General features: G+C 42.2%; 1 protein-coding gene across 2 annotated transcripts in view; it reads right to left on the bottom strand.

Annotated features, from left to right (window-relative positions):
• The window catches only part of PIK3R4 (phosphoinositide-3-kinase regulatory subunit 4), a 49,123-nt gene that overhangs the window by 17,723 nt on the left and 16,062 nt on the right, over nucleotides 1-15,338 (bottom strand). For both annotated transcript variants that reach the window (XM_081969816.1, XM_081969817.1), the window contains exons 9-13: nucleotides 14,790-14,993; nucleotides 13,769-13,970; nucleotides 12,477-12,676; nucleotides 10,430-10,640; nucleotides 5,833-5,998 (exon numbers count right to left, since the gene is read on the bottom strand). In XM_081969816.1, coding sequence (XP_081825942.1) covers nucleotides 5,833-5,998; nucleotides 10,430-10,640; nucleotides 12,477-12,676; nucleotides 13,769-13,970; nucleotides 14,790-14,993 — 983 coding nt within the window. The remainder of the gene's footprint in view (nucleotides 1-5,832; nucleotides 5,999-10,429; nucleotides 10,641-12,476; nucleotides 12,677-13,768; nucleotides 13,971-14,789; nucleotides 14,994-15,338) is intronic.

Raw genomic sequence — 15,338 nt, 5'->3', positions numbered from 1 at the left:
CCCTCTAAGTGTTATTCTGTTATTCTGACACCTTTTCCAGGCTGAGAGATTTTGGCATCCTCAGTTTTCCTGCCTGAGCAGGGGTTGGACTAGAAGACCTCCAAAGTCCCTTTCAACTCGGTTATTCCATTATTCCTGAGCTAAATAGCTAAAACCCTCATTGGGGCACTATCTCTTTTGCTCCCTCTGGATTAAAGGTTAAAGCTAAAGAGCTGCCTCTAGACATTCACTTTAATAAGATTTTTAAAAACCTGCAGTTGAAAGTTCTTCATCTCTCCTTACCCTGAAGACCCAATTTCAGTTGGAATTTAATCCCAAGGTGATTGACCTTTTGGCATTTCTCTTGACACGTCTCCAAAATGCACCCCCAAGAAGCCACATCTCTCCCTCCTTCCTTCCCTCCCTCCCTCCCTCTCTCTCTCTCTCACACACACACAAACAGATGTTGGATTGGATATCTCTCTTCCACCCTCCTTCCCTACCTCCCACTCTGCTTTAGGCTCAGAAAGTCTGCCAGTGCTGCTCCTCATTTGGCAATGCTAAAGGAGAATTAGGGGCTAGAGACAGTTGACATTCTCATCTCTGCTACAGGTAAGGCTGTCAGAAAGACTTTTTGGAGGCATGCAATGCCTTCTCCTCAGCCTCTCAGCACTAATGAGAGATGCTGCCAGGATAGGCAAAGCCAGAAGTTCGGACCGGTTCGGTAGTGGTATGCTGGACTGGGTCGCAGAACCGGCAACAACCCAGGATAGCCATGCCCCTGTACCGGTTCCCTGGACACTGCCACCACCAACTTTTTTTGGAGTTCTGCGCATGCGCAGAACAATTTTCACTGAACTGCACATGCACGCATCCAGCGCATGTGCAAAGCATGCACACGAGCAAACCAGCAGTAATACTGGCTAGAACCCACCCCTGGCAAAGCCTCTCATTTTATACAAACCATCTGCTGCCGGTGGAAATTGCACTCATGGGTTGCATGGGTGGGTCCTTCCAGGGCATGGAAGTTCTGCTGCTAGCCTGGCAACCCGGCTCAAGCCACGGGTTTTTTTTAAAAAAAATATTTTTCCTACATATTTTTCCGCTGCCTGCATAACCAGGGGGAAACTCTCCACCCCACAATAACCAATGGCTTGAAAGTGGCTCTCTGCCGCCACCACCCATTCCTCTGCTGCCTTCCCCATACACCTCACCCTATTGTAAATGTGATGTGCCATTTGGGTGGGAAATGCCTGGAACGCAGTAAATCCACTCACCTCCTGCTGGCAGGCTGGCTAATGGGTTGAGAGGAGAGGCAGAGAAGCTGGAGGGGAGCCCACCACAGCCCTCTAAAAGAAGGGAGCTGAGGGAAAGTGCTTATGCTATAGCATTCTGCGGATGCCCTCGCTTGCCTCTTTGCCTGTCTTCCATCCTCTTGCGGTCTCCTCAGTGCTTGCTCGTGCTCCCCCTCCCCAGTCTAGCATGATTGTAGGTGGAGCCACATTGCCTTTTGCAAGCCCGCTGTCAGTGAAGTTGGGTGCTGGTGAGGACTGACTTTTTGCATAGCTTTATCCAGCTGTCAGGGGAGGGGAGAAATGGCTTCCTCCCCTGGCCCTTATCCGTTCCCCCGCTCCCGACTAATTTCTCCTGCACAAGCAAGCCAGAGCCACTTCCCTCCAGCCTTTGCCAAAAGCCTCACGCCACACCTGGAGGCTGAAGTTTGAATTTCTTCCCCCCTCCGAACCACGTATACCTTGGCAATAGGACTGTTTCTCTCCGCCCTCTTTTCCAGCTGCTGGATCAGGGGGATGAATTTGCAGCTAGGAATCTCAAAGCCGAGAATGAGCATTTATGCTATAACCAGCCTCTGTCACAGAGCAAATATGAACACATCTCATGACTGTCTCCTCGCAGAAGGTCTCGGTGCTGTGAGATGTATGCGTGTTTGCTCTGTGCGTACATTTGAGGCCGAGAAGGAGATGATGACTTGGCCAAACTTTTCCTGCCTCCCTTCACAGCGAAGCTGCTCAGAAGACAGCTGCGACAGCCTGTACCTTTTTGATCCCTCCTCCCCCCTGCCACCTGGCTTCAGCTTTCAGAGCGACCGGAACCAGGAGAGTCGAGCTCTTTTCGTTTGGCAGAGGGGGCCCTGCTTAGCTCCCTTTGCACAGGGCCAGTTGGCGGGCAGAATCAAAGTACCTTAAAGGGACAGGCTGACATAGCTGCCCTCCAAGCAGCTTCACTGCAAAGAGAAGCAGGAAAAGTTTGGCCAAGTCATCTCCTCCTTCTCGGCCTTAAACTTACATACAGAACAAACATGCACACATCTCATGACGCCTGGACCTTCTGTGAGACTCCTGGGCAGCGCAGTTTCAGTACCTTTCCTGGTGGCAGCAGCAACTTTGTTAAAAACTGCCGGAGGCAGGCAGGTGGGCAAGGGGCGCGGGCTCCACCTTCTGCCAGCCTCACGCTCCTGGCAGCGTCCAGCCAGCCAGCCATGCCTGCCTTCCCCCTACGGTAGCCCATGTGGATCCCGGACAGCACAGGAAGCACCAGAATGCTCAGGAAGTAGTGGGAAACAGCGCTGGTGAAGGGAAGTCCATGCACAGCTGGACATGCATGGCGACAGGAGAAGGCATGGTGCGATGGGGCTGTTTTGTCCCCCCTTACCTTGTGCCAGCTGTTCCATTACCCATTTCGCCATTGCAGTACACCCCACAGAGCTTTCCTCGCCCATCACCACCCAGATGCCCTCACTTCTCCCAAGCATTTATTTGCCTACCTGATGTCCAGCTCCGTCACATTTCTTGCCATTGTGTGCAGGGAAATGAAAGTTTGTGTGGGGCTAAAAAAATTTTCACTCAATCAATTCCAACTTTGCAAGATTTGTTTCTTTCACAAGAAGTTGGAATTGATTGGTTGAATTTTTTTTAGCTCCACAAACTTTAGTTTCCCTGCACACAATGGCGAGAAATGTGATGGAGCTGGACATCAGGTAGGCAAATAAATGCTTGGGGAATTTGGGGAAAACGAGGGCATCTGGGCAGTGGTGGGTGGGGAACACTCTTCTGCCCACAAAGAAAAGAAGAGAAGAGAAGAGAAGAGATGGCAGAAGGAGCTTGTCTCGTTCCATGTGCCCCAATGAAAGCCAGCGGCAGCCCAGCTGCTTCCCTTCCCCGCAAAGAAGGCAGGCAAGCATAGCGGGGCCACGGGCTGCATGGAAGGCAGTAGGGAATTCAGGCAAGCAGACCTGGCCATGGGGACCATTGGAAAGGCTAGGGGGAAGACATGGAAGCATGGCAGGGCTGTGTGAAAGGAAGTAGGGAAGGCAGGCAAGTGGGCCTGGCCACAGTGATTGCCAGGAAGGCCGCAAGGAAGGCAGGCAAACATGGTGGGGCTGTGTGGAGTAGGAAAGGCAATTAAGTGGGCATGGGCATGGGGACTGTGGGGAAGGCCACAAGGAAGGCAGGCAAGCATGGCAGGGCTGTGTGGAGTAGGGAAGGAGGTAAGTGGGCCTAGGCATGGGGAAGGTCGTGGGTAAGGCAGGCAAGCATAGCAGGGCAGCGGGAAAGGATGTAGAGGAAGCAGGCAGGGCGGGGAGCTAGCTAGGCCACAACTCGCAGGCTTACTTACCCAGGCAAGCAGATAAGGGCCGCTCAGTTGGGCTGCAGCAGACACCTCGTGGGAAGGCAGGCAAGCCACAGAGACTGAGTGGTCAACACAAACGAGGAGCTGCATAGTGTGCTATGCCGGGGAGGCACGATGAGGAGTGACTAGGCGGGATGGGGCGACCAGGTGGGGTGAGTGGGCGGGCGGTGGGGCAAACAGCGAACGGGGTGAACAGCGACCAGGAGGGCATGGGTGGACCCAGCTAGAGATGGTATTTGCTGGTTTTCCAGACTGCTCAAAATTTCTACTACCAGTTCGCCTGAACTGGTCCGAACTGGCTAAATGCCACCTCTGGGCTTGTGATCAACCTGATTTTATGACATTTTTTGTAGAGGTCATTAAGCAACGTGGCTGTTAAATAAATGAGGCAGTTAAGTAAAATAATTGTTCTCAGTGGAATATATATTTTTTTGCCAGAAATTGGAAACAAATGTTGGCTCCCATCAAAAAAACCTCATAAATTGTGATGATGTGACCAAAGAGTGCCCCAAATAGCAGTATATGTAGGCTGGTTGCCAAGTGCCCAAAATGCATTCATATGACAGGCATCACAACTTGGAATCTGGGGCTTAAGCACCTTTTGGGATGTTCCTTGTAACTTAGAATGGTTTTTAAGCTACTAGTCTTTAAGCGAACACTACCTGTAATGATATGGTACTTGTGGCCAGAGGGGATTCAGAGGTGAATCCATTTTTTTTTTTTTTTGCAGAAACTCCATTCTAATGACATCTGTATCTTCACTATTAATGTAAGCTTTAAGAACAGGAATGTTCCAAAAAGCATCAGAGCACTGAGGCAGGCATTATTGTAGTTGGAACGAACAGAAGCACTAATATTAGCGTTTATTATATTATTAGGCTCACTATTCTTTCATACTTATTTATAATTATTGTATATTTTCATTGTACAGTGGGACCTTGAGTCATGAACGGTTCAGACCACCACCAAATCAGTTTCCGACCAAAAAATTCACAATTTATTTGACTTTGGTCACGAACACATATTTGGGTGGCAATCAAATGCGGCTATAGTTGATTTCTCCTTCTGCGCCATAGAGAAAGTCCTGATCTGCTGAACAAACCTGTCTGCCATTCCACATGTTAAAGTTACCGTTTAATCTCGTTCTCGCTGATTTCTAGCTTGTTTTGTTAAGTAACTTTTTCTCCAGCCAGGCAGCCTCTCCCTCCCTCTTCTACCTCCCTGGGAGACCCACGTGACACGACAGAGGCCTCAATCTCAGCTTTTTTGTTACTGTTGTTTTGCGCACGTGGCAAGGGTTGGGAATAGAGCCAAGTAAGCTCTGCAGTTGGGAATTCCAATAGCTTGGAAGCCAGGATCTCCTCCTGCCTACCCTCCTCTCAGTCTTCCAGGAGCTGCAAAGAGTGGCAGCCCTCTGCCTCAGAAGGCCAGTGACAGAAAGGCCCTGGCGCTCAGCTTTGAAGCATGGAAGGAGGGCGTATATTGGGTCATTTCTTCTTGCCGGGGCTTCCTTGCAGAGAGGAATGCAGGAGGAGCACTGCAGAAGCCAGCCAGCCCAGTCCAAGTCCTCCTGCCCAGGTTGTGGGAGAGCCAGGTCCCTAAGAAGGCTGAGAGGAAGGCAGGAGGAGCTAACAGTGTTATTAAAGGATTTTAAGGAGTTCTATGGCATTATTAACTATTTTTGTGCTTTAAAATCTTTTTTAAAAAATTTAGAAATAGTTCATAGGGGTCTGGAATGGATTGATCGTATTTACATACAATCCAATGTGAAAATTAGATTCGGATTACAACCAAACCAAGGTTGTGTAACGAATTGTGGTTGTAACCTGAAGTCCCATTGTATTACTATATTTCCTTGTTTGTAAGCCACTTAGAATTAAACTGAAGGGGCATAAAGTCTTCATAAATAAACCAGTATTTAAATTTTTATCTCTATGATTAAGTAATTATCTATAATGCAGAAAACTGTAACACCTCAAATTGATCCAATGAAGCAGGACTATGTATGGTATCATATTAAAAAATTAAAATGCTTTAGTCTCACATACAAAAATAGACATAGTTTTCTCAAATATTGTAAGCATGCTTCTCCTTCATGATCCCCAACTACATTTTCTATTCATTTTTCTATGCTTTTTAATTTCATAAACTATATGGTAGATTCCCCTTAGAATTAAATCTGCATCTCTAAATATTATAAATTACCTAGTGGTTGTTGTTTTGCCTTCCATTTTATGACTGTCCCAAATTTTCACTGTTCCATCATTTGAGCACGTAGCAAAAATTGAATGTTCATCAGAGACTCTAATACGATTCACTGCAGACTTGTGTTCATGCAGATGTGCAACCAGAAGCCCTTTGGGATGCCAACCTAAAGCCAGAGTACAATGTATTTTTCATTTATTCAATAAAAGTATGAAGGATTCTTGCTTACTTGCTTTTCCCCGATTTCATGAAGGCATTATAAAACACACAACTAGGTAGATAATATAAAATGCAAATATTAGTAAGCATACACATAGCTGTGTATTACTTAATCCCGTCTCTCTGACACTGAAACATATTAGGCAGAGATTTACCATAATCACCAACACATATAGTTCTTATAAACAAATACTGAAATAATATAGACAGTGAAATTATTGATAAGGTCACAAGACAAATCTATTTCTTTTACTTTCTTTTTCCCTTTCCCCATTCCATTTAATCTAAACATGGCAATACATCAAAATACCATGAAGAACTGCAACAATTTTAAGTACATAAAGTAACTGGATGAGGGAGGTATTCTGTGTCAAAATAGAATATTTCTATATTGCGTGTGGAGTTTTTGATTTAGAATTAGACTAAAATTTTCTGCAGCTCTAATAGGATAATGTAATGCAGCAGGACTTCATTCAACTGGAAACTATTTACTCAGAATTCCTTGTTTATGTCATAAATGGTGGATCTTTATAGTGGTGGGAGAAAGTTGTGAACTCTTTAGAATACTCACAACCCTACAATATAGGTAATCCTTAGTTACTAACTACCCCAGAACCAACTCTTCTCAGCTATGATGATGATGAAAAATAGTTCTGCAATCAATGCCTACAAGTTGTCTTGTGCCTGACTCATCGTGGACAGATACCTCAATATTCTCCTGTAAAATTTCCAGGTACAATCAAAACTCTTGTTATCCCATAAAGAATGTGAGCCATCTGAGTCCTGAGACTACAAACCAACCACAGTCCGTTATGTTTCTACTACCACTTAATGGTTGCGATGAAGTTCTTTTTGTGTAATTCATTATTATTCTCAAATAACATTTTTATTAAAGCCAGAAAATACTGTTGTAGTGGCTTAACAAATCATCTAGGGCAGCGATGGCGAACCTTTTTTGGCTCGCGTGCCACAAATGGGGGGAGCGCAGGGGGGGTCGTGTGTGAGCGTGCCGCACCCATAATGCAACGCGCGACACCCCCCAGTGCGCATGCATGCACAACGCGCAACCACCACCCCATTTTACATGCTTTTTTCGCCCTCCCCAGGCTCCCTGGAGGCCCTCCGGAGGGTCTCCGGGAGGGCGGGAGAGGCTCTTTTCGCCCTCCCCAGGCTCCTATAAAGCCTCTGGAGCCTGGGGAGGGAGAAAAATGGCTTTTAAAAAGGTGAACTCAGCTGGCCAGCGCGCGTATGCACGCTGGCCAGCTAACAAGGCAGGGCCTCGTGTGCTCTGACAAATGGCTCCACGTGCCACTTGTGGCACACGTGCCATGGGTTCGCCATCACTGATCTAGGGGATCTATGGGAAACTTGAAACAACAGCATATAATTTCTCAAGAATGAGAATACTTCCTGTATTCTCCCATGCCCAATAGCCTTAGGGCAGATTCACAGATATTGATATGAAAGACCTGCAAACACTTTTTCATAGACCTGACTTCCTTTGCAACCTTCTGAAGACTGCATATCTCGTCTTTGGAATATTTTTTGTTGGATAACCATTAGAAAGAGTAATAATGATACTGCACTTTCTTTTCTTGTACACTTTCTGTCCTTCGGTAAATTGGTAAAGGCCCAAGTCTGCAGCAAAAGTTTTAATGCCTTTCCTAGTTGTAGGAGCATTTGAATTTGTTTTTCCTCAACACCCAGTGTTATCTCTTAACTTCACTTCTACAACCCTATATTATGAAGTGCAGACTCTCATGGTAGCAATCAATACATCTATTTTAATACAGCCAAATTCCTAAGTCATGATTGTTATCTCAATAAGTGAAACATCTGAATTTAACACACGGTCTTGAAAGTTGAATAACTTACGGGCTTCATATAATTTTTTTAACAAAGTAGTGAAGACATGATGCAGTATATTCTTGAGAATGTTGTTTGCTTAAGTAGAATAATCTTAGTAGGGCTCATTATGTCACTGTACATCAAATACTGCAGGACATGGATAGTTCTACAGAATTCACAAACATTCTCTCACCACTGTAGGTCCATACACTTCCTGTATTCTGTAATTTTCTTCTAGAGGTTTTCAAACTTGCAAAGCTATTCTCATTCTCAACAGAAAGAACATTTTATAAACTCCTCACTTTCTCCTTCCTCCATTAGTATTAATGACAAAGTTCTTAGAAACATAAATTTCATGTTGACTATGTAGCACCTATAGAGGACAAACTATAGCAATTTTATCTTGTCAAAAATGATTCTATGCAGAACAGCTCCTGCACCAACAAAAGCAGTTACACATTTTAAAACTAGCTTGAAATAAGAATTATAAATTTCTGATACATGTCACTTTTGAACTTTTCTAATAATATATGAAATAATTAAAATAATTATTTTATAATTAAAATAATTTGCTCAATAATGTTACAATTTATGCTGGGTATCTTTAATTTTCTAAGACCATTCACACTTTGCATATGGTTTCTTCTTGGAATATCAGAAGTTTCATATGGATTAATATGAGCTTAAAATACTATATATCATAGTGATGACAAACCGTCACGTGGAAACATCACACGCACACAAGCTTATCGGGACCACGCTCCGGAAAAACCGAACTACTGGGTTCTAGCACATATGCGCGCCCAGTGATCAGCTAGCCGGTGCACATGTGCAGGCTGGTTTCAGCACTGCCACACGCGCGAAGGGATCACACTCGGAAAAAGCCGAAGGTACGCATGCGCACCTGACAACCAGCTGGTTGGTGTGCATGCACACACTGGTTTTCAGCACTGCCATGCATGTGAAGGACAGCTGATTGTAAGACTATTTCTATAAATACTTTTTAATACAAGGAACATTGTTAATATTCATTTAACTAGTTGGAAATGGCAATTAAGAAAATGTTATGTCACCCAGAACTTCGGTTCTTTATAGCTGACAATCATTTTCATAATTTTTTGAGATTATATTATAGATTATTTTAATCTTATAATATATTTTGAAGTTTTCTTATGATAAAATGGCAGACACTTTTAAGCCAATGTTCTTATGTAGAAAATGTATTAATTCAAAAATATCCACATAAGCATAAATGTCAGTTGTAATTATCAGGAAATCAGTAATCTGCTATACACCTTTTGATACTTAATATATTAAGATTAGATAATATATAGGGGTAACTACTATTGCCATGTTTCCCAAAAAATAAGACCTAACCAAAAAATATGCCCCAGCTTGATTTTAGTGTGCTCCTAATATAAGCCCTACCCAAAAAATATATCTGTTAAGATCATCAGCTGTGTGTGTGTGTGTGTGTGTGTGTGTGTGACCAGCACAGAAGTTGGCTGCAGCCCGTGCAACGCAGGTGAGTTGATTACCCTTCCAAGCAGCAGGCAGAGGCAGAGGCAGAGGGAGGTAGGCAATCTGGATGTCCTGCAGGAAAGCCAAAAGTTGATGGGCTGGAGTGGGCAGCCAGCTGCGGGAGGTTCGTCTCTGTGGGTTGACACCAGTAGCAGATGGAAGCAGAGGCACAGAGGGAAGGCAGATGATCAAGGTGCACCATGCAGATTGCAGGCAAGCCAAGCGATGGTGGGACATAGTGGGCAACTGGCTGCGGAAGGCTCATCTTTGTGTCTCTAAGGTTGCCTGCAACCCATGCAGCATGTCTGGATCACTTGTCTTCCCTCCCGTGCCTCTGCCCCCATCTGCTGCTTGGACAGGTAATCAATTCACCTGCTCTGCACGGGCTGTGCAACCCCAGAGTGACCTGATCAAGGGGCCAGAAGGTGGTGGCTGCTGCTAAACAGTCTCAGATCCTATGTGCTCGCCACTTGTGAGCGCTGGGGTGGGATGCCCAGTCAGTCTGATTACTGATATTGTGTTTCCCCCCCCAAAAAATAAGCCCTAATGCTTATTTTGGAGCCAAAAAATATAAGGCCGGGTCTTATTTTCGGGAAAACATAGTACATTATAAAACATATCCTTGTTCAAAAAATTCAGATCCTGGTCTAAAAAGAAAGGAAAAGGTATCTGAGAACAGGACTTGAGAAATATGGACATGAGAAATATGAAACTATGGCTATTATTTTAACCCAGAAGCAACTACCTAACTTGATGTATTAAAGACTGGTGGATGAGATTAGATAGTCTGAGAATCTCATATCTTCTAGATAAGTGCTTATTACATTCACACAACATCAGTTACATGTAGAACAAGCAAGTGGCATTTTATCACTTTAGACTTTATTGGAAAGAACATAAGAAGTGGAATTTCTCTTTTTCAAAATCCGCTGCTATCTCAGCAGGACTAAAATCCCATGTTATGTTACCTTCATAGCTTTTCTAATGTTTAAGAGTACACTGGTATTACCTGGGGGTGGTGGTTTTGTCTCCCATTCTGCATTCTCCATCATCTGTTTTGCTATTCTTTCTGCATTGCATTGTTCACGCTTCTGCTGTATTAACTGTTGAAGTTCAGTTTTACAAGTAGTAATGCGCAGTTGGTATGTAGAGGGGGAAACTACACTGCTTATAACTTGTATAGTTGGTTTTCTGACTTGGATAGTTTGTCCATCTACTGCCTGAAAGCCATACATAAATCATATTGGATAATCACATGATATATAGTTAAAAAACAGATAGCTTCTAAGCTTTTGCATTAGAAATCTGCTTACATGATTTTTCATCACATCAATTTGAGTCCATTATTTCTATATAACAGTAAAAAAAATGCACCAAGCTATCTAGGTTCATTATTTACAATGACTGATATGAAGATCCAAGCATAAGCAATCACGAATGAGCATCAAGGATTTTTTTTGTATGAAGTGATTCAATGACATTTAGAAATGCATTTGTTTATGCTCATTGAATAGTAACAAGTTTTCTGAAAAAATATCTATCATCATAGTAACTGAGAAAATGTGCACTCATGTTCACCAAGTAGACAAGGAAAAGTGTTTTATTGGTGAAAGACCTAGGTCTGTGATGGTGAACCTATGGCACAGGTGGCACGTGAACCTATGGCACAGGTGGCACGTGGAGCCATATTTGCCAGCATGCGAGCTGTCAGCTCCAGCGTGTGCTAATTTCCAGGCTTCCGGAGGGCCGGAGAAAAGCGTTTTCTTCCCTCACAGGCTTCAGGAAAGCCTCCGGAGCCTGGGGAGAGCAAAAAACAGGCTCAACGGGCTAACCGGAAGTTTGAAACAAGCTTTTTCTGGCTTCCGGAGGGCCTCCGGTGGGCCAAGGGAGCCTGTTTTCACCCTCCCCAGATTTCAGGAAAGCCTCCAGAGCCTGAGGAGGGCAAAAACTTCCCCCCATATGTGCGGAGGGTATGTTTGTGCATGCATGTACGGGGGTGTGTGTGCACATATGCAGGTAGGTTGGGCGCATTCCATTGTGGGTGTGGGCACGCCTGATAGTGTGTATGCGCACAATTTTGGCACGCCTTTACAAAAAGGTTTGCCATCACTGGCCTAGGTTATATGTTATATATGTGAAATACCTAGGGGTGTGTGTGTGTGTGTGTGTGTGTGTGTGTATACACATACATACATACACACACACACATTATTGGTGAAAGGCTTAGATTATATGTGATGTTATACAACTGCACACTGTATTGTTTTGAAGGATATTGGATCAATGGCTTAGCTCTTCTGTGAAACTCTAAACTACATCAATCAGGGACCCAGGATCTAGATTACTGATCTTGAGATGACACAGGAGAAGCATTACCGTATTTTTCTGAGTAGAAGACATACCTTTTTCCCTCAAAAAAGAGGCTGAAAATCTGGTGCGCCTTAATCACTGAATACATCATTTTTTGTCTCCCAAAACCCCGCCCCTTCACCAAAATGGCCATGCATAGCGTTTAGGAGGCTTTCAGAGTGCTCCTAGGGGCCGGGGATGGCAGAAATGACCAAAAAAATGGTTGTTTTTTGCTCAATGTTGTCCCCCCCCCCCAGTCCCCAGGAGCACTCTATATGCCTCCTAAAATCTATGCATGCCCTTTTTTTGACAAAAAAATGAGCCGTTTTTTTTGCTCGTTTTTGGGCCCTCCCAGGAGCACTCTACAAGCCTCCTAAAGGCTATTCATGCCCTTTTTTTGAAAAAAAAAAACCAGGCCTGTTTTGTGAAAAATGGGCCATATTTGGGAGGTCTGCAGAGTGCAAAAACTTTTTTTAAAATTTGCCTCATCAAAATCTTGGTGTGTCTTATACTCCAAAAAATATAGTATATATTCTTCTAGCAGCTGTTGGTTCTTCAGTTGGAAGCAACCAACTATCTGATTCACAGTTAACCATAATTTGGCATTTACCCTCTTTATCAAAGGTTCTGAGGTACAAAAAGATTCTGACATTAAAATGAATTTTAAGGTTGAAACATAAAATTAATTAAAATATTTCTTCAAATACCTGTGGAGATGATGATAAAGGCACACAAATGCCAGCGGAGGATTCTGATCGAAGAGGTTTTCCAATTTGGATAGCTTCCTGGTCAGAGGTTTGGACATAGCCTTTGCTAAGGGGTTGCTGCATGCTAGAAGGTTCCAAAGAGCCAAACATACTCTTCCATTCTTCATTTACATTTGAATCTTGTTTTACATGTTTTCTAGCTAAAATCAGTAAGTCCCAAAAGAAAGATTACCATGAGACTGAACATGATGTATAGCAAAAAAATCCAGATTGGTTGGAATCATTGCAGAATTAACATATATAGACTCACCCACCCTGATTTATTTTGAACAGATATTATAGGGAAAAAGGCCAGTGCTGGATCAAATAAATAACTGTGAAACATTGATCTTAATCCCCAAAGGTACTCCATGTTTATAAAACAGTTGAACCATATAGACCTCAGACTATTTAATTTGTATTCAAAATGGACTAGCTTAACCATAATGGTATATTACTTGCTACAAAGCCACATATTGTTGGTTTGAAATTTAATTTCATTTCCAACAAGATATTAAAACACCAGTTACGTGCTCAGTGTCCAGAACTGCAAGGGGTGAGGAACCATTCATTATTAAAGATTGCTTTTCACTTAATGAGATACATCTAGAACAAGAACATTACAGGTAGTTCTCGACTTACAACAGTTCATTTAGTGACCATTCAAAGTTACATCATTGAAAAAAGTGACTTATAACCATTTTTCTCAGTTATGACTACTGCAGCACCCAGCTGGTCATGTGATCAAAATTCAGACTAACTCATATTTATGACAGCTGTTGTGTCCTGGGGTCATATGAACACCTTTTGCTATCTTCTGACAAGCAAAGTCAATGGGGAAGCCAGATTCACTTAACAATCATGTTGTTACCTTAACAGCTGCAGTGATTAACTTAACAACTGTGGCAAGAAAAATCATAACATGAGGCAAAACAAAACAAAAATGTTTCATTTAGCAACATAAATTCTTGGCTCAATTATGGTCATAAGTCAAGGACTACCTGTATATGTCAAGGTATAATTATCTTGAAAAGATAAGGTAAGGCAAGTCATGGCAGAGATGCTCATTCAACACAATCCCCCTGGTCCTTTAGGTAGTATTTTCAGAAAATAATAAACATAAATGGTAGGAAAATCCACTTTTGGCAGTCCAATCACGCATGACTAAATCTGAATCCCACCTGCACTAATGACTAATGAAAATTTCCATAAGTTAGTAACAAGTAAGATGAGAACCATGAAACTATACTAACCACGTTTATCATCAGCTTCCTGCTTAGTTTTAATTAGATCAACTTGTCTCCCAATTATTCCCAAAGCTGCCAAGTCGATTACACCTTTTTGGATGCTGTCATGAAGGTGGCTCTGATCCACTACGTTGGCCTTGGCTTTACTGGACTTTAACATGAAGTCTCGTAAGGCAAGCAGCTTGCCTTCTTCTTCCTCAGTCATCCCCTAGTCCCAAAACATAGTGGTGAAATTATCATAAACAGGTGAGAATTCCAAGTTATATATAATATGTAGCAACTAGGATCAATGTGAAGTAATATTAGTGTCTTTTAGAAATCAAGAACAAAATTATATGTTAATAAATCCTTTGCTAAATACAAAAGCAAAGTGAAAAACAAAAATAAGTTGCCGTCTAGTAATCAAAATAATTTAGGACACGGATTGCCTTCCTCAGTCACATAATGTAAATTATTATTTTGGCAATCCAATCTATTCAACGGAACTGTCAAAAAGATTATAACTTCTAAAGCATTATAGGTTTAATAAAATGTTTTTGTTCATTAATATAAACTATTATATTTTATTTATACAATCAGGTCATTTAATACATTTAATATTTCCACATAATTGACACAAGCATTTTCTATCACTTTTAAGAAAACTATCAACCACAAAATTTAAACCAGCAGATTAAACCTTAAACTTAAGAATCTCAATTAATGAAGAGCAATACTTAAATATAAAAACAAATTTCAAGGCAGTCTGGATGTGTTCTTCCCCTACAAGCTAAGTTTATAACCTAGATTTCTTTTTTCCTAAGAGAAATTTATATTATTTAATACAGGTATGATATTTAGAGGTCAGTACTGAATTACTGGGGAAATGATTAGTGGTGTGTCACAAAATAAATTCAAAAAGGATTTTGTGAACAGAATGATGTGCCACCCATTTATCTGAATGTTGCACAGCTACTGCCATGATTTATATCCTTGTGTGACCATAGCTTCTGCCTGGCTTTACTATTATTATACTGGAAATAGTTACTTGAGAAAGTAGCTTCTTTAGCAGTTGTGCAATTGCAGGATCTTCAGGAGGTGGATAGTCAGAAAGGATCCCACTTCTTTTTTTCTGACGAAGCTGTAGTGTTCTGAAAAGGCTTCCTATATCCTTAGACCTTAGAGCATAATCAAATATAGAACGGCTTACAGGTTCCTTGAGAACACTCAGGAGAACAATTTCTTTATCTATCTGCAGTTGACAGAAAACAAGGAAGACATCAAGTTCCATTGGAAACAAAACATAAGGATTTCATTTTTAAAGAAAAAAATCTTCTTTCCACAGAGATCTAGTACAATGGCAGACTTTTGAAAGAGGAAGTTTAAAAATTCACTTCCCATGAAATGGTTTCAAATGCAGCTTTAGATTGACTGTTGGCTTCCATTTCTTTCTTTTACAACACTCTTTCTATTTAAAATGCCATGAAATTGTTACTTCCTTTGTAAATTCTTGTGAATCATAAACAACCATTGATTTCATTTTAAAAAGAGAAAGTGAACAAGTCATTGGCCACATGTGGTCACAATTTTAATTATC

This window comes from Natrix helvetica (genome assembly GCF_964273705.1).
Source record: "Natrix helvetica genome assembly, chromosome: Z".
NCBI lineage: Eukaryota > Metazoa > Chordata > Lepidosauria > Squamata > Natricidae > Natrix > Natrix helvetica.
This window is presented reverse-complemented; position numbering and strand designations above follow the sequence as displayed.